The 26,130-nt window shown below is 42.7% G+C and overlaps 1 protein-coding gene and 1 long non-coding RNA gene across 6 annotated transcripts in view; both read right to left on the bottom strand.

Moving 5' to 3' along the window:
* HHIP (hedgehog interacting protein) overlaps window positions 1-4,000 on the bottom strand; it is a 72,514-nt gene extending 68,514 nt beyond the window's left edge. For 4 of the 5 annotated variants that reach the window (XM_083520003.1, XM_083520004.1, XM_083520006.1 and 1 more), the window contains exon 1: window positions 3,176-4,000. In XM_083520003.1, coding sequence (XP_083376129.1) covers window positions 3,176-3,448 — 273 coding nt within the window. In that variant the 5' untranslated portion in view covers window positions 3,449-4,000. The remainder of the gene's footprint in view (window positions 1-3,175) is intronic. The other variant, XM_083520005.1, reaches the window with a different exon arrangement.
* Window positions 4,001-12,446: 8,446 nt separating this feature from the next.
* On the bottom strand, window positions 12,447-21,284 carry LOC310714696. The gene is made up of 2 exons (XR_014529984.1): window positions 21,231-21,284; window positions 12,447-12,632 (listed from the first exon to the last, which is right to left on the bottom strand). It is a non-coding gene; the product is annotated as an uncharacterized lncRNA (long non-coding RNA).
* Window positions 21,285-26,130: the final 4,846 nt, after the last annotated feature.

Raw genomic sequence — 26,130 nt, 5'->3', positions numbered from 1 at the left:
CTGCTGAAACACTTCTTTCTTATCACGCTTACCCTTGTCTGTGGGTGGGTATATCATAAGTGCAGTGTCACAGCACAGCCATAAGGACGTACTTCCTGGAGCATTTCCAGAGCACCCTGTTCAGAGTCTGCTATCACTAAATCTACTAGACACATTTTGCATGGAAAGTCATCCATTATGTGTCACGTGAATCAGAAGTGGCAAACTTTCCAAAGCACACTTACCTGAGAGTAAATCCCATTGAAATCAATGGGACTTGATTCTGAGTAAGCATGAATAGGCTTGCACTGCACATGAAAATGGAAAAAAATGCATATTTTTGTCCATCTGGTACACAGACGTGCAAAAATGTTTATTGCCAAGTTTTGTTTAAATGAATGATATGATATATATGGATATGACATAGCCTGAAATGATGGGTTGAGATGTACATTAAATCATGTCCTTCCAGTTAAAAGTGTTTTTAGATGTCACCAGCCACAAAAGAAAGAGTGCTAAGAAATCAAGTTCTGTAGCTGGGTAGAAATGCAACTATTGTGTAAAGTCTGTCTCACCTTTAATCCACCACAGAGAGCTTATTTATTACAGGGAGATTTCAGAGAGTCCATCCAGCAGATGCTGTTGCTCATTTCTAGATGTTACTAACAGGATAAACTAAGGACACCCCCCCCTCCACGCTTGACTCTGGCATTTGTGGGTTTCAGTTAGAGACTTTAGGAGGTTATCTGAATGTAGTTAGTGTGTAGTTTAATGTGATTACCACACAGGAGCTTTGCTGACACTACCTCTGGCCAAACATGCAGAGAAAATATTCAACCAAACTCCTGCTGCATCTGGTAAGAATAGAGTTTCCTTTGCTGAAATCCCTGCAGCAAAGACAGCTCTCGCTCATCTGGGAACACAGGCGATAGGACAAATGCTCTCTCAAAAGGCATGAGCATTTGGACAGAGCTGGGGACTGAAGGAGAATGATGTTCTCCAGTTTCACCCATTAGCGAACCAACCAACAAATACAATGGTGTTGTTGTTATTCTTTTGCCATAAGCAACAGGACTCTGTGTGTGGGCAGCAGTTTAGTGGGGAGGAGGATAAGTCGACCCCTTTTTGTCCTATTGATTTTTTCCCTATTTGCATGACTTGAGCAAATTAAATGATGCAATATGGCTTTTTGTTACAAAACAAAGTGAGAGATACCACCCAGACACATATGTTGATTCGTAGAAGCTGTTTACATGAGAATGGAGTGAAATCTACCGTGAACTGAGCATAAAAATTCGATTCAGGCTGGGTATTTTTTTTTTATTATGCTTGGGCCAGAAAGACTGAAACACAAGTTTTCCAAGACGCTCTCAGACCTTGACAACTGCAGTGTTGTAACGGAGGAATTCTTAATTAAACCTAAAAGCTGGAAGGGGGAGCAGGGGGAAAGAGGGGGCAGTGAGAAAGACACCTGATTGTTTATTTCACGTGCAGTGATTCTCAATGACATTTATTCATCACGTTTCCCTCCCTAGATCCAGCATTACACTGCCCTTCTGATCGAAACAACAGCCTGAAAAACTTAGAGAACACCAACACGCTGGAACGCTGAAGAACAGCAGACCCCCTGAACAGGCGCCCTTCTTATTCCAGGATGCCTAGGATTTTTCATTTATCCTCAGAATGCCATCAAGTCTAATGACGTTAAAACTGTCATGCTGAAAAAAAACAAAACAAAACAAATTCTCTCTCTCTCTCTTTCCACACACACAATCCAGTAGATACCCTCCTTTTATCCCGTTTGAGAAAGATCCATTTGCAACCGCTCCAGTTTGTCGAAGAACAACTTCAGGGAATCCTCTCCCCCCCCCTCCCCTTTTCTCTCTCCAGAGCAAGGGACCGACCTAATCGGTGGAAGAGCTCGTAAAAAGTTTTCAGCGTCCTGGCATCATCTGCTCTCCCAATCACCATCTGCTACCCGAAGTTTCCTGACCAAACATGTGGAGAGAATCGTACACACTTTTCTACCCTCAGAAAAAATAAACGGGGAAACCACCGCCACCTTAATTTACAGTCCCACGGCTGCCAGGGAACGTTGATTGACTCCAAGAAAACCCTCCAGACTTTATTGGCAGCATCTCTGCCCCCCCCCCCATCCAGTCCCATGTCTCATCCAGACCGGGACGAAAGTCTACCTGTTTTCTAACTCAGCTTCTTTCTGCTCTCTTCTAGATGGGACCACCTGACAATTGGGGCTTCCAGGGGCTACAGCATCCCTTCACTATACAGTAGTACACAAAATTTCCCAATTTTACCGCCCCCCCAATAAGTTGTTATCCTAGATTGTTAACCTGCGGTCAAGGTTTGGGGGTTTTTTGTACAAACTATCTGCCCCAGATCCGCGTCCAGATTTTGACATCGCCACTCTCTGAAGACCCAGCATCAGCGACCATCCAAAACCTTTGTAAGACGTTTTCCAAGGACTGTTGTGCTTGAGGTACAACAGAAACCTGCAGGAACCAACACACACACACACACACACACACACACACACACACACCGTGCTCCTGAAATTAGCACCCCATCCTAGAAGAGACGGAAAGGAAACAAGGGCACAACAGTATCAATGGTGCCAGTATCCAAGAGGAGCAGCGCTATTTTTCTTGCACGTTTATGCTCAAAACTAAGTCAACCTATACTTAATGGGGCTTACAGTGCGAGCCAATGGAAGTTCACTTGCAAGAAAGTTCAACGGAGTTTATTCCCGGGCAAAAGTCCGTTTGGGATTGCAGCCCTCTCTCCTTTGCTAAGCCTGAGTTTGGGATAACATGTGGGTTGATGAAAAAGATATGGGCTCCTTGGCCAACAGAAATCAGCCCAGGTGAAGATATCTACCTACTCCCTCCCCCACACACTTTCTCCTCTATTGCTTCGTGCATCTGATGAAGCACCCAAGCTCAGGCCACATTTGACACCTCCCCAGAGCTGCTGGCTTTCTCACCACCTTTGCAAGCCTGCTGAAGAGGAGAGAGACAAGACAGATACAGGTCCACCTCTCCTTGGTTCTCCCCAAGGAGTCTCCTTCCACCCTCCCAGATCACGAGGAGGACCCCCCCAAAAAAATCCTCCTCCTCCTGCTGCTGCTCAGGTGAGCCCCGGAGTGTGCAGCCCTCCCACCCGCCGCCGCGCGCCTTACCTTGTTCTCCACGTGCAGCGAGCCCTGGCTGTCCGCCCTGGGGCAGCAGGAGAGGCGAGGGTAGAAACCCCGGCACATGAGTTCCCCTCCGAGGGGCGGCTCCAGCAGCATCAGCCTCCTGTCTCGCTTCTTGAGGCGCCTGGGGGGGCTGCCGTTCAGGCACCTTCTCCTCTTGGCCCCCCCGCTCTCCCCAAAGCGGGCCTCCCCCTCGAAGAAGCAGAGGACCACGGCCACCAAGAGCAGCTGGAGCGGGAGCATCTTCAGAGCGACCATGCCTCCGCGAGCTTCGCTGGCAAATCCCAAGGCAAATCCAAGAGCGAGAGCTTTCCGTGTGGTGTGTGTGTGTGTGGGGGGGGGGAAACCCCTTAGATCCGGGGGTGGAGGGGGGGAGAGAAAGAGACAGAGATGATTGGGGGGGGGAGGCCTCCAAGGAGGGAGCGAGTGATGTCTGAGGGACCAAAAAAAGAGGGGGGGGAGCGCACGTCGCGTGTGGTGTAAGGGGGGCGGCGGCGGCGAGTGAAAGGTGCCGCGCAGTTTGCGCGGGGAAGTTTGCGCGAGGGCCGGTTTAGTTGGCGCGGCTGAGGCGTCGAAATTGCCGGCGCGAAGGGCTCCCGCGTTGGCGCGCGAAAGAGAAGACGAGGAGGAGGTGGTGGTGGTCGTGGCGGTGGTGGCGGCAGCAGTAGCAGCAGCAGCAGCAGCAGCAAGTCCCTTCTGGTCGTTCCATAGAAAGGCGGCCGCAATTCAGCGAGGACAGCCTGGCTGGGGTGATGCCTCCTCTGCTGCTGCCGGCGGGAGCTGGAGCTCACTAGGGCTCTCATGTTTCGCTCCCTCTTTTCTTCTTATTTTTAAGCAGCGCGCGGGGAGGTGCTGCCACCGCGCGCCCCTTCACGTCACCGAAAAGAGGGACTAGCGGGGAGAAGAGCGAGAGAGCGTGTGCGTGCGTGTGTGGCCGTGCGCGCGCGCTGGGGGACAGAGGGGAAGCGGACGGTCACGGGGCGCGAGCGCGCGGGGAAGGCGCGCGCGCACGGACGAGGCGACTGGCGGGCCGGCCGGCCGGCTGACTAGTCGGCGCGCCCGCGCGCGCTGGGAACGAACTGCCTGAGGGAGCAGAGAAAGAGAGTGGCGGGGTTTGGGGGGGTGGGCACATAAGCAGCAGCCACCGTTGGCTGAGAGGAAGGTCCGGCAGCGACAATAGCAGCAGCCGCTGTGAGGAGGTACAGGAAAGAGGCGAGTGAGGAAACTTGAGGGAATAGCCAGCCCGTGGCCCCAGGGGCCCTTCTTGAGCAGGACTCAAGAATAGAAGGACCCCCCACCACCTCGTCAAAAGATTTGTGCATTGCAAGGGGTTGGATTAGATTACCCTCTTGGCCTGGTCTAACTCTGCAATGCCTGCAGACCTCCTGTGCTTTCAATTAATTCAGTATAGTGTGAGGTAGCCCACTTGGCCGCTCTGCAGAACTGGCACGGTTACAGGTGCCGCATAATACTCCTCCTGCATTTGCAAGATCTTTTCATGTGGCAGAAGCTACACTTTGCAACTCCCTGCCGGTTGGCATCAGGCAGGCGCCTTCTCCATACTCTTTTTTCTTTTCTTTTTCTTTGGCACCTGCTAAGAACATTTTTGCTGAGGCAGGCCTATCGGATCTCGACATGTAGTTGTTGAGGTGTCTTTACTGTTAATTTTAATATTAACAGTAATGCAGTGGTACCTCGGGTTACATATGCTTCAGGTTACATACGCTTCAGGTTACAGACTCCGCTAACCCAGAAATAGTGCTTCAGGTTAAGAACTTTGCTTCAGGATGAGAACAGAAATCGTGCGGCAGCAGGAAACCCCATAGGCTAAAGTGGTGCTTCAGGTTAAGAACAGTTTCAGGTGCTTCAGGTTAAGAACCGACCTCTGGAACGAATTAAGTACTTAACCCGAGGTACCACTGTAATGTGATTTTAATATTTCCTGTAAACCTGCTTAGAGGTATTATTACAATCAAGTAGTGTATAAATTTTGTTAAACAAATTAATAAATTAAATGTCCTCTCCTGGAAGCCCTCACCTTCAGAGATTTGGTGGACGGCTACTAGAGAGAGGAAAAACTCTGGGGTTGTGTCTGTCTTTCTGTGCTTAATAATAATAATAATAATAATAATAATAATAATAATAATAATGAATCTCCTTCCCAAAGGAGACCCACCTACTGCCTCTCCAGCTATTCTTTAGGCACCAGGCCAAGTCTATCCTATTTATTTGATTTGCTCCATATGGTTTTGCATCCCCAATGGATGTTGTCTTTAACACTACTAGGGTGTTTTTTTCTTTTTTCTTTGTTTCTCTTTTAATTATGTGATTGTATATAATGATGCATGTCTTTGGACTTTAATTGTTCATTGCCTTGGATATCAACAACAGGAGATCCATAATTTTCAAATAAGTAAATAATGTTTTTGTACATATTTTATCACCTTTCTTTATCCCTGTGAGATGGAAGGGGTCTAGCATGGACTGAAGCACCCAGAAACTGGCTCCACGGAAGCAGTACATGGGTTACTTCAATTAGCTAGCAGCCTAATTGCAGTTTTTAATGGTTCAGCCCACCATCGATGAAAACCTGTTCCTTGGTCTTAGGAACCATCATCCTCAAAATTTGGTTAAGATATTTTAAGAGATGTCCACATCCACTGCAAACAGAAAAACAACTTTCCAAAATACACTCTGTTTTGTATATGTTATTAACATGTCTTAAAGTCATCTTAGGGATGCAGGTGGCGCTGTGGGTTAAACCACAGAGCCTAGGACTTGCCGATCAGAACATCGGTGGTTTGAATCCCCGCGATGGGGTGAGCTCCCGTTGCTCGGTCCCTGCTCCTGCCAACCTAGCAGTTCAAAAGCACATCAAAGTGCAAGTAGATAAATAGGTACCACTCCGGTGGGAAGGTAAACGGCGTTTCCATGCGCTGCTCTGGTTTGCCAGAAGTGGCTTAGTCATGCTGGCCACATGACCCGGAAGCTGTACACTGGCTTCCTCGGCCAATAAAGCGAGATGAGCGCCGCAACCCCAGAGTCGGCCACGACTGGACCTAATGCTCAGGGGTCCCTTTACCCTTTATCTTTTAAAGTCAGCTTGAAGGTTGCATTCTGTGATCTTGATGGCACTGGCTCCTTGGAAGTTGTGACAGGGTCAGTAGAACAAGTATGTGCAGAATGTATACATACCTGTGCAAGCATGTATATGCATGGTCTTAATTCTTTATATCTTTTTCTGTGAATGCAGCTTCTGTGCACTGGGGAAAAGGCACCACTGGTTTTACAGGTGAGAAGGAGCAGAGGGATATCTTTTTTCTTTGGTTTAATGTAAAATAGGCTGCAAAACTGATTATTCTTTCTCATTTCATGAGTTTTTCTGATGTTAACTGGATGCTTCTATGATATACACGTGTACTACTAGATGAGTGGAAGGATCAGAGCTCACTAGGTGGGTTCCATAAATCTTCCCTTTGCAACATGTGCTATCAGTTTAAGGCTGGTGCTGTGGAAACTGTGAGGCTGACACAAACACAGCTTTTCAAATTTGCAAATCAAGTGCATTCGTTTCCTTTTGGCAACAGCTAGAAATTGCACCATGTGGATCTGTGAAATTTGTTGAGCTCAAGGCTCACTCTGAATGTTATTGCCAGCAACATCTTGTGCTTTGCAACATCTTGAGATGTTAAGAAAGAAAAAGGTAATGCAGGAGTACATAAAAACCTTATCAGCCGCACACCTCCCAGTTTAACTAAGTGAGAAGGAAGCAGTAAAATATAAGCCACATTGAAATTGAAATGTGGTCTGTATAACTTATGCAGGGCTAGCCCAGTAGCTGGATGACTAATGAACAGATAAAAATTATTTCCTTTCCCTTTAGTGTTATGCTAAATTAATTATTTATCAGGGTTTATGAGCAGCTGTGCCTGCAACCTCTCATGGCATCCAGTTCATAAACATAATTCTTACATCAGATGTACATGAGGATAAAACATGGATTGTTTATTCTCAACTGAAAAGGAAGTATCAATCATATTGTAAAGTCTTCCCATTTGTGTTCTGTGGCCTAGTTGAACAAAAAGTTCCCTTTTTAATACAAAATGTTCTGTCTCCATCATTCCTGCCACCAAATTGATCCATTGTGTGTTCTAAGGTTTCACAATATTTGCACCCTGTCTTCTGAGTTATGGTTTTCTTGTCAATAATTTATTTACTAGTGTTGGCATGCTATGACAGGGTGCCAAATTAGTCTGGATTCTCTACTTCATTGTGGCAAAGTGGGTAAATTGGAAGGTGGTGGTTTTTGCTCTCCATTAAGATCAGTCAGTGGAGTTTGACTTACTCCATAACTTGCCAGTGTTGGAGGTAGGATCTGACCTGACAACTTCCTATCATGGTCCTATTTCCACATAGCTTGGGACGTCCCTTCACTGGTGAAGTTGTATCAGCAATACAAATATACCAACCTGGACTTATGCTGATGTATCTGCAAAATTATGCTTATAGATCTTTACTGGTGGACTGTGCACATCTTGAAGTGGGACTGCTGTATAATAATACCCCAATCCTGCAGCCGGCATATCTCAAGAATGGGGTTGCATCCAGAGTCTGACAGGTGCTAAGTCACCAAAGTTTATCCGCTGACATTAAACCTCTTAAATATATTCTGAGAAGAAATACTCACCTTCCTGGATTATTCTACATGTGCTACAAATACTCCAGATGTTAGTGTCATGGCTGTTTCTAGGTAAATATGTGAATTAAGATTTTAGATTGTTATTTTTTTAAAATATTTGTTCTAAGAGAAAATGTAAGCAGGTTGATGCAGTCACTTAGATCAAATTCAGATGCCAATTTGTTCAGGAATTTCGGATATGAGAATAAAACTACTTTATCCCTAAAGAATTCTACCAAAGGCACATCAAGCCCTTATGAACTCTGACTGAACTTATGGCAGAACCAACCATATTTCAAAATAATAATAGTAAATAAATACATAGCCCAAGATGTGAGAAGGGTTTACAGATGTTGAAACCATTTGCTCTAGGCGCTTTCTGATTAAAATATATATACATATGTACTTTACTACACAGGTGTTGCTTCCCTTCTACAAATGTAGGTTGAAAATGGGATCCCATATATACTAGTCAGTCCAGATATATTCAGAGCCCCAGTACTAATGGAAAAGAAACAAATTGAACTGGTTTGTGTCTTTAAGAAAAACACCTCAACTTAGGCCTTTTAAGCATCTGCCTGTTTTGCTTTTGCTTTAAAGATTATCATTTTTTAAAGTTAATTTATGAATTGATTCATACGAGGCATCCCAAAGAAATTTACATTATAAAACAGATAGAAGATTTATAACCCATGTAACAAATCTTCCCAGCGCAACCAGTTTGCACTATTAAACTTTCCATTATATTATGTTATTAATTAATACACTTGGTATTACTGAGAATATTCAGCGCATTGCATCCCTGTTTCTTGTGCCTATGGCTCCCAAATCTACGGTAGCTCATAAGGTTTTCCAATTAATAGTGTATGATGGCTGACTTATAGGAATATCTCTGAAATTGCTGTCATTGGAGATTTAATAACACCCTCCATCCTCTCATCTAGCCTGTTTATGAAAACCACTAGGCAGTTTGTTGGCCCAAGACTAATTGTAGTACCATATCTACTGTACAATGGACCACACATTGCAAGTTTTAGCAGTCGCAGCAACATAACTGATCACATTGTCTTCACTCCTTTTCAGCTAGGATGGTAACTTCGCCTACTTTTGTAACCCACACCCACTTTCACCCACTGTTGTAACAAGTAGTTAAAATTGGTTTTGATTACTTGTTTAGCGCTGGTGTCAGTCTTGTGAGAAATCAGGTGTGGGGGAGATGTTGATCAGGTTTGAAGAATAATTCCTGGTATTATTTTTCAGCAAGAAATTCCCGTGCACCCTTTTTAACGTACATATTGCAGCACAGGAATAAATCTAGTGCAAATCATGGAAACAGTCCACTCTTTCCCCCTTCTATATATTGTTTATTTCACCATGTATTAATGAACTGTAACCCAGGCTGTGTTCCAGCCTGCTTAGTGCCTTTCCCATAGCCAATATTTCTCTCTCTCAAGCTCTGTTAAGTATTGTGCTTTAAACTCATACTACATTAGCATAATTTATGTCATGACAGATCCATAAAACAACATTTTCCAGATTACTGAACACATAGCTTCATATAACACTGTCTGGGCCAATTATGAGTTCATCTACTAACAGTTTTGGACTTTAAAACATTCAGACAGGGATGAACTGAACAACCGGCCTTCTTTTGTCTTATTCATGTCAAAGAGCATTTCCTGTTTTTGGCAACTTTGGCCACTTGTGAACACATTCATGTTGTGTCCATGCCAGCAATGTTAAGTAATGACTGTGCTAAATTTTGTTCTTTATCTGCGTGTCCCTCACATTTTGGAGGGTGGGGGACACACCTTAAACTCAAGCATTCTTAGTCTTGACTTTTATAAACAAAGGGATTTGTCTTTTGGGCACTAGGTGGCAACAATATCAATATATCTTACTCAAGTTAGGCTGCAATCCAACCTCACTTTTTGCCGGGCTCTGTGTGTCTTGTCTGTGTGGATTGGGTGGCGGTATCCCTCCACTCAGAGCTGGTCCACCTATGAGGCAGGACGGGGCAGCTGCCTAAGGTGGCAGAACCCAAAGAGGTGGCAGTGAAGCGGCAGCAGCTTCTGGCAAGATCTCACAAAAATCTGTTAACATTGCTGCTTTTTGGGCACTGCCATTTGACCTAGGTAAAGAAAGCTTCAGTGGTGTGTGTGTAGAGCTTTTGCGGGGATGGGGTGGGGTGGGGTGGAGAGGCAACTTCCTGTTTTGCCTCAGGCAGTGATACGAGATGGGCCACCCCTTTCTCTACCCATCCTTCCCAATCTCCACCTGTGGTGTTACACTGTGGCAAATATTGCCATTTCGGCATCCTTTTTTTGCACCCATTTTGACTGGTTCCAGGTATTTTAAATGTCCTCAAGAAAATTCTTCAACATCTTAGCACAAACTTCTCCTGATTTATACATTTTTGGATGCAATTTTGCCTAATACACAAAATTTTGCAGAGCAATTATCCCTAATATAATTTCCTTTTTATATGTTCTTTTCACAAAATATGCTTTTCTATGCACACATATTGTAGTATACGTATTTTTACGTACATTCCTTGACTGGAGAACTGTATTGCAAAATCTGGAGAAGTATAAATTTTGAAGGATGGCTGTGTTTCAGTTCTCAGGTTTCCCCCCCAGAAAGTGTGATTTAGGGAGGTTCATCTTTAAATGTCAACTGAATCAGATTTCTCATTAATCCCTAATCATTCACTGAATATCATCTGACTAAGGATAGCAATCAGTTTACAACTAGACAGTTGCCCAATAGCTGTAACAACACATTTTATAAAGTTACTGCAGGCTCAAAACATGACGACAGCAACTCCTCCTTGAAAGTAAAGAAAATATCTTTATAAAGGCCAATAGCTCAGCAGCAAGCACAAGGACCAGAAGCCAAAATTCCAAGGAACATGAGCAGGGCAAGAGGTTTGTAACTGAATGGAAGGTACCAAGATGTCCCAAGAGTTGACACAACCATCCTTCAACAGGATGAGATCACTTACAAAACTCTCCCCCTCTACAGTTCCTCTGCACATGCACATACCATCTTGGGGAGGGGAGTGTATCTAAAGGTGTTGCCTGGTTCTCAGCAAGAAGACTATATTTACCCCTCTGCCTTCAGCTTTGCCACCACTTCATCCTGTTTTGTCCTTCCCTCTAGTTGGTTGAAGGATCTTCCCTTTCCTGCTTCCACAGGAGGGGTGTTGGGGAGAGCTAGCAGGTCTGCTTTCTCTCTGATGTCTAGAGTCCTTCAGCCCTTCCATTCCCCCCATCTGCACCTGTTCCTTCCTCCTCAGTCTTTTGCATCTCGGGCTGTCGAACCATGCCAGATCCTGATGGAGCTGAGGGGTAAATGACAGTCACAGTGTTGTCTACTGAAACATTTAATTTTAATTGGGGTGGTTTTTGTGTGTGTGTATTTTTGTTTTGTTTTAGGAATTCCTATCCCACTTTTGGCATTTTCCTCACGGTGGTTAACAACATTGTTTTGTTCATTAAAAACAATATAAATATGCTTTGTTCATGGAATATAACAAAATGTGTAATTTGTGATTTATGCAAATACTCTCCCTGAGTTATATAACCGTACTGCCTAGTTCGCAGACTGGTAACGTTGTTTACTTCATGGAATAAGCAAAGTCTTTCCTGAATTAGGCAGAACATTTCATCACTGACATAATGAATCGGTCAATTGCATAAATTATTACGCAGAAACTTCGTTTCATTAATGAATCAACTGTCATCATTGGCTATTTTGAATTAGGCAGAAGCGTTTCCAATTTTCATTTAATTACACTGGGGATTTGTACAAGTGATGGATTAGATGTGGTTGCCCATTTTTCATATTTTGCTTATCTGAACAATGAGGCAAGAGTTAAGACACCCATGTAAATCCGTTGTGCAATAATACACTACCTGTCATTAGCATAACTATCGCTGTGGATTGTGAACCTCTCTCCAAGTACACATCCCAAGCGTTTGACATGTCTGCCCACAATTCCACAATTTCTACCTCTCCATCAGTCTTGTAGACAAATGCAATTTCACCATCCATTTAGCATATTTGTGTGCAACCACACACATTCAGGTTTGGAGCAAACTCTGGTCTCACAAAAATGTTGGTATTTGTCAAATTAGTGTGCCTTTGCAAAAATCATCATTTTTTACTGTAACCCAAATGCTCCATGACTAGGAAAATCCATTCCACATGCTCCATGTTAAGTCCTAGCTTCAGCTGCAAGGAACCTTACTGTGAGGGATATGGGAAAGGTCAGTGCCGCATTCCTCTTTTAAACTGCTCAAAATGGTATCCTCATACCACACAGGAGAATGGGTGTAGCCAACATAAACCATTTTCTAACCACAGTGCATAAGGATTTAATTATAATAAATTGCACCAATAATTTTTCTTGCTAATGAACAAAATACTTCCATAACCTCAAGAGACACACACAAGCTCTATGTGCAAATTATTATCCACTTAATTCATGTAATGTAAAGAGAGAAATTTCACATTCATGTGCATTTGGGTCACAATCCAGAAAAAAAAACCAGGCAACTGAACCTTCATGTCTATACATGCGATCTGATACATGTTTACTCAGAAATGTACCATTGTGTTCAATGGAGTTTCTTCTCTACTAATTGAATTGAATAGAATTGCAGACTAAGCCACATTGATTTCAATGGGATGTTGCCATATTTATCTTCTGTTGGCTTTCACGTTTGTTCTTCTGTAGTGTCATTAGACTTCCACTGGACCCTGCAAGTGAAGAAATGTAACGTTTTTAGAAAAATAGGGCCAACTTGGAAGGTTCTTGCTCACAGTCCAAATATACCTTTCCTCTGCAGGGACTGAGCTCTGAAAAAAATGGTTCTGCAAATTTGCAAAAGTTGGCTGAGGATGATAATATAAGGTACAAATACATGTGACACTCCGCCCACCTGCCCACAAAAGGCTGCCAGCTGCCAGAAGCATGTAAGGAAAAGAAAATCTCATGGCTGATGGAGCATTCCATGTGCTGGCATGCACATCTGTCATTGGCAAAACCAGGAAGAAGTCAGGCTCAGGCTATGACTCCGGAATTGACTTCAGGTACTTTGTTCATATTATATCTGTCTTCACTCTCAACAGAGTAGAGTGCTTGTAGACTGTAGTTCTGTATGCAACCTTATTTTATTGTTAAGTGTCATAACAAATGGAAAAGAGTTTGAAAGATAACAGTCAATGTTCTAAAAGAAAGTGATGGCGATGGTATCCAGAACCAGAATAATGAGTCACCATTTTGGCCTTAGGAACTTAAGTTATTGATTCCTAAATTATGCTGTACGGTATAATAGTGTATATTATAGTAATGGGGACTGGGGACCAATCTATGAAAGGAACAAACAGGTGGTAAAGAATGTGAGTCATCTTAATTTGTATGTCCTTGACATATTTTCTCCCTTTGTTCGGTCTTGAGAAAACTTTAAAGTATTAAACTTCACTTGATTTTTGTATTAAAAAGCTGCATAGAATTAAAACCAGATTTTATTGACTAGCAGCAGACTGTGAATCACTGACGCATAGACTTAATGGCCCGCCTGAGACCAGAGAAAGTTTTTTAAATGTTGAAATTGGCTAAAATAATTTAAAATTTGTAAGGGTGGTGAAAAATCCTTGGCTAATGCTGTACTTTTTTTGAGTACCCATTTAATATAAGTTTCTTGGTGTACTTGTTAACAGCATGTTCAGTCTTTTTAATTTCTGATCTAGTAGAACTGTTTGCATTTTTTAAAAAACATTGACCTTAAATGAAACCAATATAATAACTCAAAATATCTAGTAAGTGTTATTGCTTTTTAAAAAACATAGCAGTGAACTTCCACAAAACTCTGTTGAACCTAAATAAAATGGCTTTGTGGCTTGAGGTGCAAAAATAACACCATAGTTAGTTGTCATAAGTTACGCAGGCTATGGAAATCTATGTTGCTTCGTTGGAAAGCACATACTGACACAAATCCCATTATAGAGTGTGCAGAGGTTGCCATATATGGAGCGGTGGCTGGTGCTAGGGTACAGGCAGAGAAGTTTTCTGAGTTTTACTGTGACCTGTGGTGGCACAGTTCCAACTCATTCTGGGACTCTGGCAGTGTCAGTTGACTTGGGTAGTGGGTTCTTCACAGGTTGCAGAGACAGCTAGCTTCCTCTGGTTTCTGAAAGGACATCTAGTAGGCTCGAGTGAGGATGGAGCAGCTGATTTAATTCCTCATGGGATAAAACTGGCTTCTGCATCTCACAAGGGTTTGGATTCAACCAAAGAAAATAACAAATGTGGCTGAGAAACAGAGGAGACAGGCACAAGAGCCAAGGGAAGGAAGCTAGCTGCAGCATCCATGGGGTCAGAGCAAGTTTGGAAAGCAGACACGTGGAGCTGTCCAGCGAGCATTAAGCCCATGAGACTGAATCTTGGAACAGTGTGATGATCTGCAAGATGTCCAGTTATAGAAAAGAAACTTCCTGATGGGCGTTCACTGTAACACCAAGGCCGATTACCTTAATGACAAGTCTTCATGGAAGGGAACTCTGAATGCTAATAAATTCAAGTATCAAGTTACAAAACAGATCAATAGCCTCCTGCTGCAAAGTGGCAAGGAGGTTGTAAGGGGCTTTGGCAAAGCAGACGTTACAGCAAAGTAACTGAGATTTCCCTCATGGAGAAAGGCAGTAACATTTCCCAAGATATGCAGATTTAGGCTTAGTCTAATTACCAGTAGAATATATTTGCTGGAAGAAGCCTTAGGACCAAATAAAGGTGTGTGTTTGCATGAGATGTTGCAAGAGTTCTGAGGACAAATGAACCTTGCACGTTGCTTTCCATGTGACTGTTCAACTCCATGCATAGCTGCTGCTGTGAGATACTATCCTTAAACTAGCATTACCTTCTCTGTTACTTTGCAATGGCATCACATTCATTACCCAGAGCAAAGCCAAAAGAGAAACATGATCCTAGGGCCCGTGCAGAGTTCCAGCTGAACCAAGCTTCTTAGTAACAGCAGGTTGCCTCTGGACTGCATTTTACCAATTCAGAGTGGTAAAACAGAAATAGCCTACCCTGAAGGATCTATGTCCTGTAACATCCAGAAGTAGATTACTGTAATCTACCTGCAGGGCTGTTTCTGAATATGGTTTTGTAATGGATATCAGCCCAAAATACCTCTGGAAGAGAACTAAGTTCACATTATACTTGTGTACCACCAAATGGACTGGAACTCAGTTCATTTCCAGGCTCATCTTAGTGTTGTTTTTGACCTTTAAAGATATTCATGACTTAGGACCAGGGCACCTGAAGGACTCTTTGTCTTCATATGTGCCAGGTGCCAGCCCACACCCTGGGATTTTTAGTAGAGGACTTTCTTTAGTTGCCTGTACCATGTGAAATGTTGTGGAGAGTGACAAGGGAAATTATCTACTTTGTGGTATATCCCAGCTATGGAAAACGCTTTGCAGGGAGACTTGTCTGGTACCAAACTGGATGTCATTTTGAGAATAAGCCAATACTTTACTTTCTTCTTCTTCTTCTTCTTCTTCTTCTTCTTCTTCTTCTTCTTCTTCTTCTTCTTCTTCTTCTTCCCCAGGGTTCTTAAGCCTCCACACATTACTTTTATATTGCTTTGTGTTTGTTTCTATCTGTTGACAACTTTTCACTACTCTTTTATGTTACATATTTTTTACTCTGTTTTATTGAAATTTTGACATGTTGAATTCTGTCTTGGAGCTTGTTGACGGATGTGGTATAAACCTGCTAAGTCAGTCTTTGCCAAACTGGCACCCTCTAGATGTTTTAGACTACTTGTCTCTTCCCTAGCCACCACATGGCAAAGGAGGCTGCATTAAATAAACCAATAAATAAAAGTCCCTTTCCATCTGGAAAAGCCCTGTTGGATGAGACCATGCAGATGCAATGAGACGCAACATCATTTCTTCAGATGGTTCTAAGACACATTAGGACAGCTTTGTACCAAGTTTTGCTCCACTTATGTTCAAGCCATCATCACAACTATATCATATCCTGCACTCTTCTATGAAAACCAAGGGAAGACCAGGGGTTTGGTGGCTAGGAAAGGATGTGTAATCACCACTGTGTCCGGCACTTGAGCCAAGTCCTTATTCCATGAAAGGACTAGGGCTAACTTTAGACAACTAATCCCCTAGAGTTGCCTGATTCAGATCTTTTACATCAATGACAGAGTAGAGACCAACTAGAGATGCAGCGGAATATTTTATAGCACTTGTATTATTCGCTGACATGGATACTCTCAGACTTCAGATTCTTCAGAAAAGTTTTAAAAGGCAGGGTGGAGATCGAGATTGAGAAAACGCTTGATCAAGAGAACCTTTGTTTAGTTGATTCTGGGAAATAGTATTAAAGAAATGGAAGTGAACAATTTCTTAATCTCTGTAACATATTGTGTCTGACATAACTCTGTGACAGAGAGAACTTCATAGTGGCATTTACATTTTGATTGGAAAAAATCCACATTATTTTTCCTACAGAGATCTGCAATAACAATTGAGATGGGAGGTATTTCCTTGAGATTAATGGCTGGTTAAGAGGAGTTGATGGCCCAAGGCTCAACTGGGGGCCATTAAACACAGCCGGTCTTTATTCTGCAGGAAATGCTCCAGGCTGAAGTCATTACAACTAGTATAAAATGGAAATGAAACAAGCCATAGGTGTGTGGATTATTATTATTTTGCAATAAAGCCATTTCTATTAGTATTAACAGGACATTTATAGGGATGTCTGTATTACAGAAACTCAATTGCTTGAATTAGCATCCATATTCCATTTATTCTGTGACATTTTATAGTTATAGGATTCTTTATATTTGTATTAAAGTTGGGATCACATTCGCTATTGTATCTGTTTTGTTTTTTACGCAAAATGGTCTTTAAAACTAGGCCCAAGTGAGAAATCCAGATTTACTGACTCAAAATTTCCAGGGAGGTCTAGCTTTAGGATCAGATTTTTACTTTCATGAAGATAACCCGCCCCCCATGCATATTTTATAATGGTAGCATTTCAATACTGTCTACATTAAAATGTCAAAAAGTATATATGTGTGTAGTCTAAATACCTTTTTTCTTATGCACCTGGTTGCTAATTTTTTTCCATTTTGGATGGGGAAACTCATTGGATTCAAATGAGTTGGCATTTAAAGGTGAATCTATCAAATTTGTACTTTCCAAATCAGCCACCCTTCCAAATTCACACTCATCCAATTTTTTTGAAGCAGTTCTCCAACCAGTGTTTACAAAAATGAACTATATTAGGTAAAAGTGTGCAAAAACATAAATGCATTAGTGAAAATAACATACAAAGATGCACTCTATTAGGAGAAAACACTTGCAGAAATGTGTACGTTGGTCAAAATTACCGAATTTTTCGCTCTATAAGACACTACATAAACATGTATTTATTAGGGGAAATCTACTCTAAAACACTGAAGAATTTTCATGAGGTTTTCTCTTTATAAAAAAATTGTAAATTGCTGCTGAAACATAGGGAACTGAGTTTAAGATTGGAAAAATGAGAACCTGAGGGGTTCAACAAGCAAAGCTTCTAGAAAACGGAGATAGACAACAACAAAAGCTTTAGCAAGTGCCATATTTTCTGCTCATTTCAATTTCTTCAAACATGGAATTTATATGTTTGAATTTAGTCTGACTAAACTTTTGAGTGCATGATATAATTTGGGTCAAAACCATTTGCATCCAGAAATCCCCACCCAGAACATTAGCACAGAGCATCTGCAGGGCACCAACGTGGGCAAGGCTGCCTTACATTAATTAAGTGTTGGTTGCTTCCTTGATTTGGGGGAGTGCTCAATCAATAGTTTATGTAAAACAATTTCAGTTACTTTAACCATACTTTGTGGATCACATTTAATAAATTTGGTTCTGCACAGTGCACGAATCAGCTATAATGTTAAGCATAGTTGCACATGTCTCCCCCTTGTAGAAAATGTGATCTGATGAGGTTATGTTTTATTGTAATTTCCATAAAAGAATACGTGGGGCGGTGGCTCCTAGCTGCTATGTTGGGAGCTTTATATAAAATGTGCAATGAGTACTTGCTAATTAAATAAAATGAATTATCCCATTTAGCTAAATCTCTTAAGCCTTTATCAATGATGACTGGAAATCCAGCACATAAAATATGTAAACATCTAATAAAAGCTGAAGCACATCATGAATACATGGCAGTAAAAGTCCAGAGAGCCATAGAATAAATTACTTACGTTCACTTTAGGTGTTCTGGAAACATAGCATCATTTTTCCAGTTTTGACTCATATCAAGACCACCCTGAAGAACAGCTTAATTGAACCAAATCCCCAAAGACTCTGTATTTATCATTTAGTTTATAAGTTTGGCAGCTAACTAGACATAACAAAATATGCAAATTAAATTACATCTGACGATTACACAAAAGCTCACGCTGTTTGCACCATAGAATAGCAATGTTTTTAATTTGGTAGTAACAGCCAAACCTAGGGGTGGCAGGGGGAGAGGAAGAAAACTTTAAAATAATTGACAAAAAGATGTCATGCTTACCCAAGTGTGACCCAAATCACAACTGATCCTTACATGCCTGTCTAGTGAAATAGTTTGTGAGAGACTTAAATGTGCACGAGAGGATAATGATGTGCATCCTTTAGTTTTAGGAGCTACCAAGGGCAAAGGGTTTGGGGGAGTCATGTATAGCAATGTTTTCTAATAATGCTGAGTATAGTCAGGAATGCATCAATACGACAGAGGTTTTAGGGCAGAGGCTAAGAACCTGTGGTCCTTCAGATGTTGTTGGATTCCAACTCCCATTATCCCTGACCACTGACTATGCTAACTGGGATGGGGGGTGAAGAAATATCTGTAGGGCCACAGGTTCTCCATCCCTATCTTTGGGAAATACTGGAAAGGTCTAAATACACAAACACCTCTGGGTCTTGCCCAGAATTTTCAAATAAAGGAATGCTGCAGTTAAACACATACACATTATTGGAGATATATCAGTACAGGAATAAATAGCAAAGTTGCTCCACTGTTTCCTGTCCACAGATTCTGTTGGTAATGTGTGTGCGTGAGTGCACACACACAAAATTGAGGAGAAAGCTGATATTGTGGCTTCCCAGTTTTTGCCGTTTTGACCCCAATAAAAGTCTAGAGAGTGAGGAAATTAATGTTCTTTACTGGCCAATGGACTCTTCTGCAATCCACTATCAATATTCTTGTAGGATACTTGGCATCTGATTCTTTCATTACTTTATCCTTTTGTTTATCTTGATGAACAACCCCTTTAGGATTGAATAAAACTGCTTAAATCTTTCTTTTGGATATGCAGCCACAGTGTGTAGCAGGAGAAGCATCCATTGCATATTGAACTTTCCTGGCAGTATATCTGTTTTGCAAGGAGAATTTGCAGCCTTTATATACTCTGATGTACTATGACATATAGATTAACAGTGTGAATATGGCTCTAGTCAAAGACAGGAAGTTGAGTGGTTATTGCACTTAGCAAAAGCAGCACAATCTCTGAGCCAAACCCGAAGAGTACAATGCCAGCATTTGACAAGCCAAATCAGTAATGCAGGATTAGACTGGAAGCCTGGAACCAAAGAACTAGCTGATAGGTTCAAATCTACGTGTGATATTCAGTCTTTCCACATCCTCCCTTTTTTATTAGCTTCTTCGTGTTTCAGCCTCTTGTCTCTTGCTCTTTCTTATGAGCCTCCTTTCATTTACTTTCCCCTTTGATCTGCACTTCTCAGTCTGTTGCCTACACTACACGTTTTCTTCAGCTACCTGTCTTCCAGCGTTCCCACCTCCCAGGATCTCTTTCCAGTCTTCTGCCTCCCCACAAAAGTTGCTGCTTGAAACACCCACACCACACACTTAAAGCACATTGCTGCCCCACAAAGAATCCTGGAAACTGAGTGTCTTGGGCCCTGTGATCTCAACTGGCTTGGGGCTAGAGTGGCAGTTGCTGTCAGGTGATCTCATGGACTGGTTGGACGCAGAGGAATGGTGGGAGGAACCAGCTGGGGAACCACTAAGGGAAGAAGGCTCAGAGCCCAGGGAGTAGTGGTGGGACAATGATGAAGGGTAGAGGGAGAAGAGGAAGACTGGGAGGAGGAGGTGTCGGAAGCTGAAGAGGTTAAGAATGCTTAGTGAGCTGGGAGAGTCTGTGGCCGAGAGAAGCCCAGTCTCAGAGCAAAAGCTGGAAAGGAGGGAAGCGCCAAGCCACAGAGATAAGTCAGGCAGAGTCACTGGTGTCTCCCCCTCCTGCTGTGGTTCTCTTCCCCAGAACCATAAGAGGCATGAGAAGGGCAGAGGAGAGGTTGGCTGCATGAAGGCGCAGTCACCACGTTGGAACTCTAGTGCTCTACTGCAGCCAGGGGTGGTGTGTCCCATTTCACCACTCTGCCCTGCTGCTCCTGCCACCACTGTGTCTGCCACCACCTGCTCTGCCACTGATGGAGAAGTGCTATCGCCATTGGAACCAATTTCAAGTGAGATTGTCCCAATTTTGGGTTAGATCTCATAAAAAAGGGACACAATTTCACCCAAAGTTGGCACCACTGGAAGATTGGGTGGGGCGGGCAGGGAGCCCATGGGAGTGCCACTTTGAGGGCTTTTGCTGTCCAAGGCAGTGGATTCACCCCGCCCAATCTCTGTGCTGCTCCTGACTACAGCTAAGCAAGACAGGGACTCACAAAAGTCACTTTGGGTGGGGGGCACATCTGGCATATCCTATACGCATGCCTGTACTTGGAATGCTCATGAGCATTGCATGTCATCACAGCAGCCTAGCCACTCAGTGCTAGAGGCTTCATGGCCACAAATATAATGCAGTGTTAAAGAAATAGTATGGTGCAGGATACAGGACTGTATAATATCCTAACTATAGCTTGGAGGCGGCATCAAGAGCAGTAGTTATGAGTCATAATATATACACCTGACATAACAGCAATATACACACGACTTGATGAAATCCAGAGAACATTCCTAGGCATTCCTGTTACTATAACTACAGGTGCATGCTAGCAGAACACATGTTTATGGCAAATAATGCAGCTTTAGGAAAAATGCCTTAGCGGAAAATATAACAGCCTGGAAAAAGAGGAAGCTGAACTGAGTAGACAGTCCATTTTGTTCAAGTCTTAATCCTTCATTTCGAGTTTGTAGGATAGGGTTCTTCTGGATAATTTAAACCAGGGGTGGGAAGCCTGTAATCCTCCAGATGTAGTTGAACACTTAACTTTCATTAGCCCCAGCCATGCTGATGTTAACACCAGGCAGTAACAATCTGTAATCCCCACCTGCCTGCCTTCTTACAGCCAGTTCAATGGGTGGCCCTGGCTGTCAGCTTCCTCCTCCTAAGTCTCAGGGTTACCCTTCTAGAACTTGGAAGGTTGGGGTTGGGGACAAAACTGGAATCAACTGGCTCTCCCTGTCATTGGCTGTGGCTCCACCTATCCTTGGTACACATTCACGCCATACATTGAAATCACTATGATACCACTTTAAACAGTCATGGCTTCCTCCAAATAATTATTGGAGCTAAAGTTTCTAAAGAGTACCACAAGTTGTTACAAGACCCCTGTTGCCCTCCCAGAGCTAAAATATTCAGAGTGGTTTCACTATCTAGCCCTCTTCACAGGGAACTCTGGAAATTGTAGCTCTGTGAGGGGGGAGTAGAGATCTCCTAGGAACTCTCAGCAACTTTAAGAACCTACAACTCCCAGAGTTATTTGGGGGAAGCCATGCATGTTCAAGGGACGCGGGTGGCGCTGTGGGTAAAAGCCTCAGCGCCTAGGGCTTGCCGATCGAAAGGTCGGCGGTTCGAATCCCCGCGGCGGGGTGTGCTCCCGTTGTTCGGTCCCAGCGCCTGCCAACCTAGCAGTTCGAAAGCACTCCCGGGTGCAAGTAGATAAATAGGGACCACTTACTAGTGGGAAGGTAAACGGCATTTCCGTGTGCGGCTCTGGCTCACCAGAGCAGCAATGTCACGCTGGCCACGTGACCCAGAAGTGTCTCCGGACAGCGCTGGCCCCCGGCCTCTTGAGTGAGATGGGCGCACAACCCTAGAGTCTGTCAAGACTGGCCCGTACGGGCAGGGGTACCTTTACCTTTACCTTTATGCATGTTCAAAGTGGTATCATAGCCCTTTAAATGTATGGTGTGAATGTGGCCTTGGTCTTCCTGCCCTTCTGGTTTCAATGGTCATCTTTGGTCACTGCTGCCAGCCCCCTGTGTTATGGCAATTCTTTTGGTAACAGCATGTATGGAGCAAAAGCAGATGGGTAGAACGCTTTGATCTTAAGGTACTTTGATGCACACTCTTAGGTACAGCAGAAAAGGGAATCAAGAGCCTGATGTGGGGGATGTAGTCTAGTTAAGGAAGAATATATTTATTAAAACCCAGCACATCTTAGATTTCCATCTCATTTCTTCACTGTCCTATTCAGGTAGGTCATGGGCTGCCCATGGATGAGAAAAAGGCAGGGTGGTAGCAGCAACACAACAGCAGTTACTACCGCAGAGAGCTAGCTCAGCTTTCATTGCTAATGAAGCAGTTTTCATTTTCCATTGTTGTTTAGCAAAGAAAATAAAGTCCTAAATTAGAATTTTGGTTTTAGAAAGTAGAATGGGGTAATACCCTTCAGCTGGTTCTTTGTTAACATTCTGTTTCTTGTTACCTTGTTGGGCAGTAAATAAACGGAAAAACCCCAAATTAATTATTTCAGTGTCTTTAATATACCGATTTGCCTTCAAGCTACAGTCTTGGAAAATTCTAATTATAAAGCAATTCGGTTTGTTTATAACATGCTTTTGATTTTAATTTTACTGTATTCTACTGTTGGAAAATCCTTTTGACATCTGGTTTGGGGAAATCCTAGCAGCCAGCTTGTGTGTTATAATAGTACGCCTTGTTTTAGAGACAAGAAAAAGCTGAGCTCCAACTTAACGGTGAGATTTTTAAAAACAAACCACATTACCGTAACTTTGTTACCAATTATATCGACCTCAGATTCACTGAACTGCAGCCCTGCAGCTACTTTTCAGTGGTAACTTTTTTTTTACTTTCACTGTGTTGATAGAAAGAAGAGGAAATTGGTGCTTTGTATGTGCACTTGCAGCTTGAGTAAGAGGCGCCATGCACCCCCAAAACCACAGTCTTTTTGCACGGTAAATGCATATCTCAACTGCCTCCTGTAAACCAATTAAAAACGATAAATCAAGTAAAGTGATTATGTTAATCTCAACACAAAACAACCTGTAGCTGCATGGGACTTGAGACTGTGTTTATATATTTTTTTATGGTTGATGTTTTTTATTTTTAAATTGCTGCAGGATGTTTTATGAGAAGTGATACACAAATGGAATAGATATTTTCAAATAAATAAATAAATAATTTCAACATATAACAGCATCATACAGATAAATAATGAAATACCCCGCCCTAATCCAGAAGCTGGTGTTCAGGCAAGGCTTACAAAATAACAACCAAATAACTTAAGTTCTTATCCCCAAATACAATTTCTACAGCAGGCAATAAACAATTTAAGTTTTATGAAGTGAACAAATGAAAAGGATAAATATAGAAATATATGTACAGTATTAGTCTTATCCGTTATAGTTAACGTAGCTAAAATTTGGGCTAACGCCGAAAGCTAATGACTGGTACCTGAGTAATGCTGATGTTTGCTGTTTTTATCAGAAGATCATATGACAACAATTCATCAACAGCAACAATATTAGAGAGTTAAAAATATTGCCACAGCTGCTTCATAGAGCGCAATGCTACCTAAGATGGTTTTGATGTGTTCAGGAAATGGATGCCAGCTTCACTTCTTAAATGTGCCCCAACACATTTAGAAGATTTAGGGGGAGGTGTACTGAACCATGGAAAAGGAATTACATTTCTTAATTTTCGTTCCTGTGCTCCCATTTTTGGTACAAACCTGTGCACAAATTATTGTGATATATCACAATTTTGCACTGCATATTTTTTAGTTATATGCCTTCCAGGTGCATTTTATGTATTGCAATCTTATCCTTATCTTGCATTTTTAAAGTTGTTCCTCACAGGCTTGTGATTGATGTGAAAGGCGGTATAGGTGAAAGGTAGCATAGAAATGTCTAAGACTCTAAGTAAATAAATCTGCCAGGAGACAAATCTCCTTGTTTTTAGGCCTTTGGAGAAATTATGGAGGAGTAGATTTGAGCTAGGTTCTAGTTAGTTCTGTTTTCACACAAGCATATAGGAGTATAAACTGAGCATATATGATGTTGAAACATTTTCGGTAAATCACTGTATGCCATATTCAGAGAATGTACTTCCAGGTTTGGATGGAAGTCGCTGATGTACTATGATTACTCTTGCTTTCTGCTTTGAACTTGGGGAGGGGACATAGCTCAGTGGTAGAGCATCTGCCTTGGATGCAGAAGGTCCCAAGTTCAATCTATGGCATCCTATCTGAAACCCTAGAGAGCTGATGCTGCTCAGTACAGACAATGACTATTGAGCTAGATGGACTAATGGTCTCACTCAGTATCAGATAGTTTCCTACATTAGAGTGATGGACCCAGGAGACCAGGGTTCAAATTCCCACTCAGTCTCATTGTGTGACCCTAGGCCAGCTACAGTCTCTCAACCTAACCTACCTCATAGGATTCTTGTGGTTATAATGGAGAGGGAGGAGAACTATGTACACTCTCTCAAGCTCCTTGTAGGAAAGATGGGATATAAATGCATAAATACATACAATAAATATAATCCTGATGATATAAAGCCGCAGCCATCAATGCCAGACTGAAGATAATATGAGAAACATTTGGGTGCTATCCAGTGTTAGCCACACTCAGAGTAATGTGAAGGACTAGCAACTTAAGTCCATTGATTCCAACTAGACTACTAGACTTAGTTGAATATTGTCCTTTACATCTAGCAGTTCAGACAGCAAAATCTCTCGCAACACCTCCATAATTTAGTGATGAAGAAATCGCCTCTGTAGAACAGAGCGTGCAGGAACAAGTTGCTTCAGAGCCATAGAGCAAAGGAACTTTTCCTCAGCATAGTTTCCATAAAATAGTGGTTAGAATTGTGCAGCTGTATTCCTGATGTACTGTAAGCAGCTGCCTTCGGAACCTTTTCTCCATTTGCCAATCCCACCACACGTTCCAAGGGAGAAATGAAACAATATCCTGCCTTCATATGTTGTGTCAGTTTAGTATGTGAATCGAAGACCTCACAAGAACACCTAAGGAGTGGTAATAAGAAGCATGTCAGGTGTCAAATCCTGCCACTTCTTGAACATAATAACAAAGGGGCAGTAGCTCAGGGATGGAGCATGTGGTTTTGGTGCAGAAGGTCCCAGGTCTATCCCTTGCATCTCCAGGTAGGGCTGGGAATGACCTCTGCCTGAAACCCTGGAGAGTCATTGCCTATCAATGGTCTGATGTGGTATAAGGCAGATTTCTATGTTCCTAGAATTGCCAAGACACTCAGATGAAGAACATCTTGAAGAAAATGAGATGCTCCCATTTGTATTTGTGTTCCACAAGGCCCATTACTGCATAGAACATTTACGAAACAACAGGAGCAGAACAAGCAAAGGAAAAGTAGGTGATGCAGCCTCCCTGCCCATTGTGAATACAGTTTCCTGCTTTTGGAAAAAGCAGAATGTCTGAAGTGCTTTAAAAGTGTGTGACAGTTTAGCACTTGTATCTTCTGCTCAGAAGCATCTTTGTCATGAACTGATAGGGAGAAGGAAGAGGCAAGGGGTGTAGCTGGGACTGGGACATACCAGGGCAAGCAGGTGAAGGGGAAGGAAGTACTCACAGGGTGATGGAGGATGGCAGGGGAATGGGGGTTGATACACCAGAACCAGAGCAGCAGGACCCACCACCAGAGCCAGAGGGGCTTCTGTCTCCATGAATATGGTGCACTCTGAGGCATAGGGATCTTGGGATGCTTTAGGAGGCTGAGGCAGACAAGGGCCCACAGCCCAGCTCCCTAGGTGGCTAGGTGGTGGTTACTACCTCTGGGAGGAGGGGTGTAATTCCTCAGCTGGAGTAGGCTTGGAACAGGTGAGGGTCACATGCCTCGCCAAGCCCAGATGCTGCAATCAGCATGCAAAGTGCAAAAGGGAAGCAGAGCTGAGGTGCTATCTCATGTTGTTGGACCTTGGCTTGGATGCACCTGGCGTTCTGTAG

The sequence above is a fragment of the Podarcis liolepis genome (genome assembly GCF_965112155.1).
Source record: "Podarcis liolepis genome assembly, chromosome: 9".
Lineage (NCBI taxonomy): Eukaryota > Metazoa > Chordata > Lepidosauria > Squamata > Lacertidae > Podarcis > Podarcis liolepis.
The sequence above is the reverse complement of the archived record's forward strand: the minus strand, read 5'-3'. Positions and strand labels throughout refer to the sequence as shown.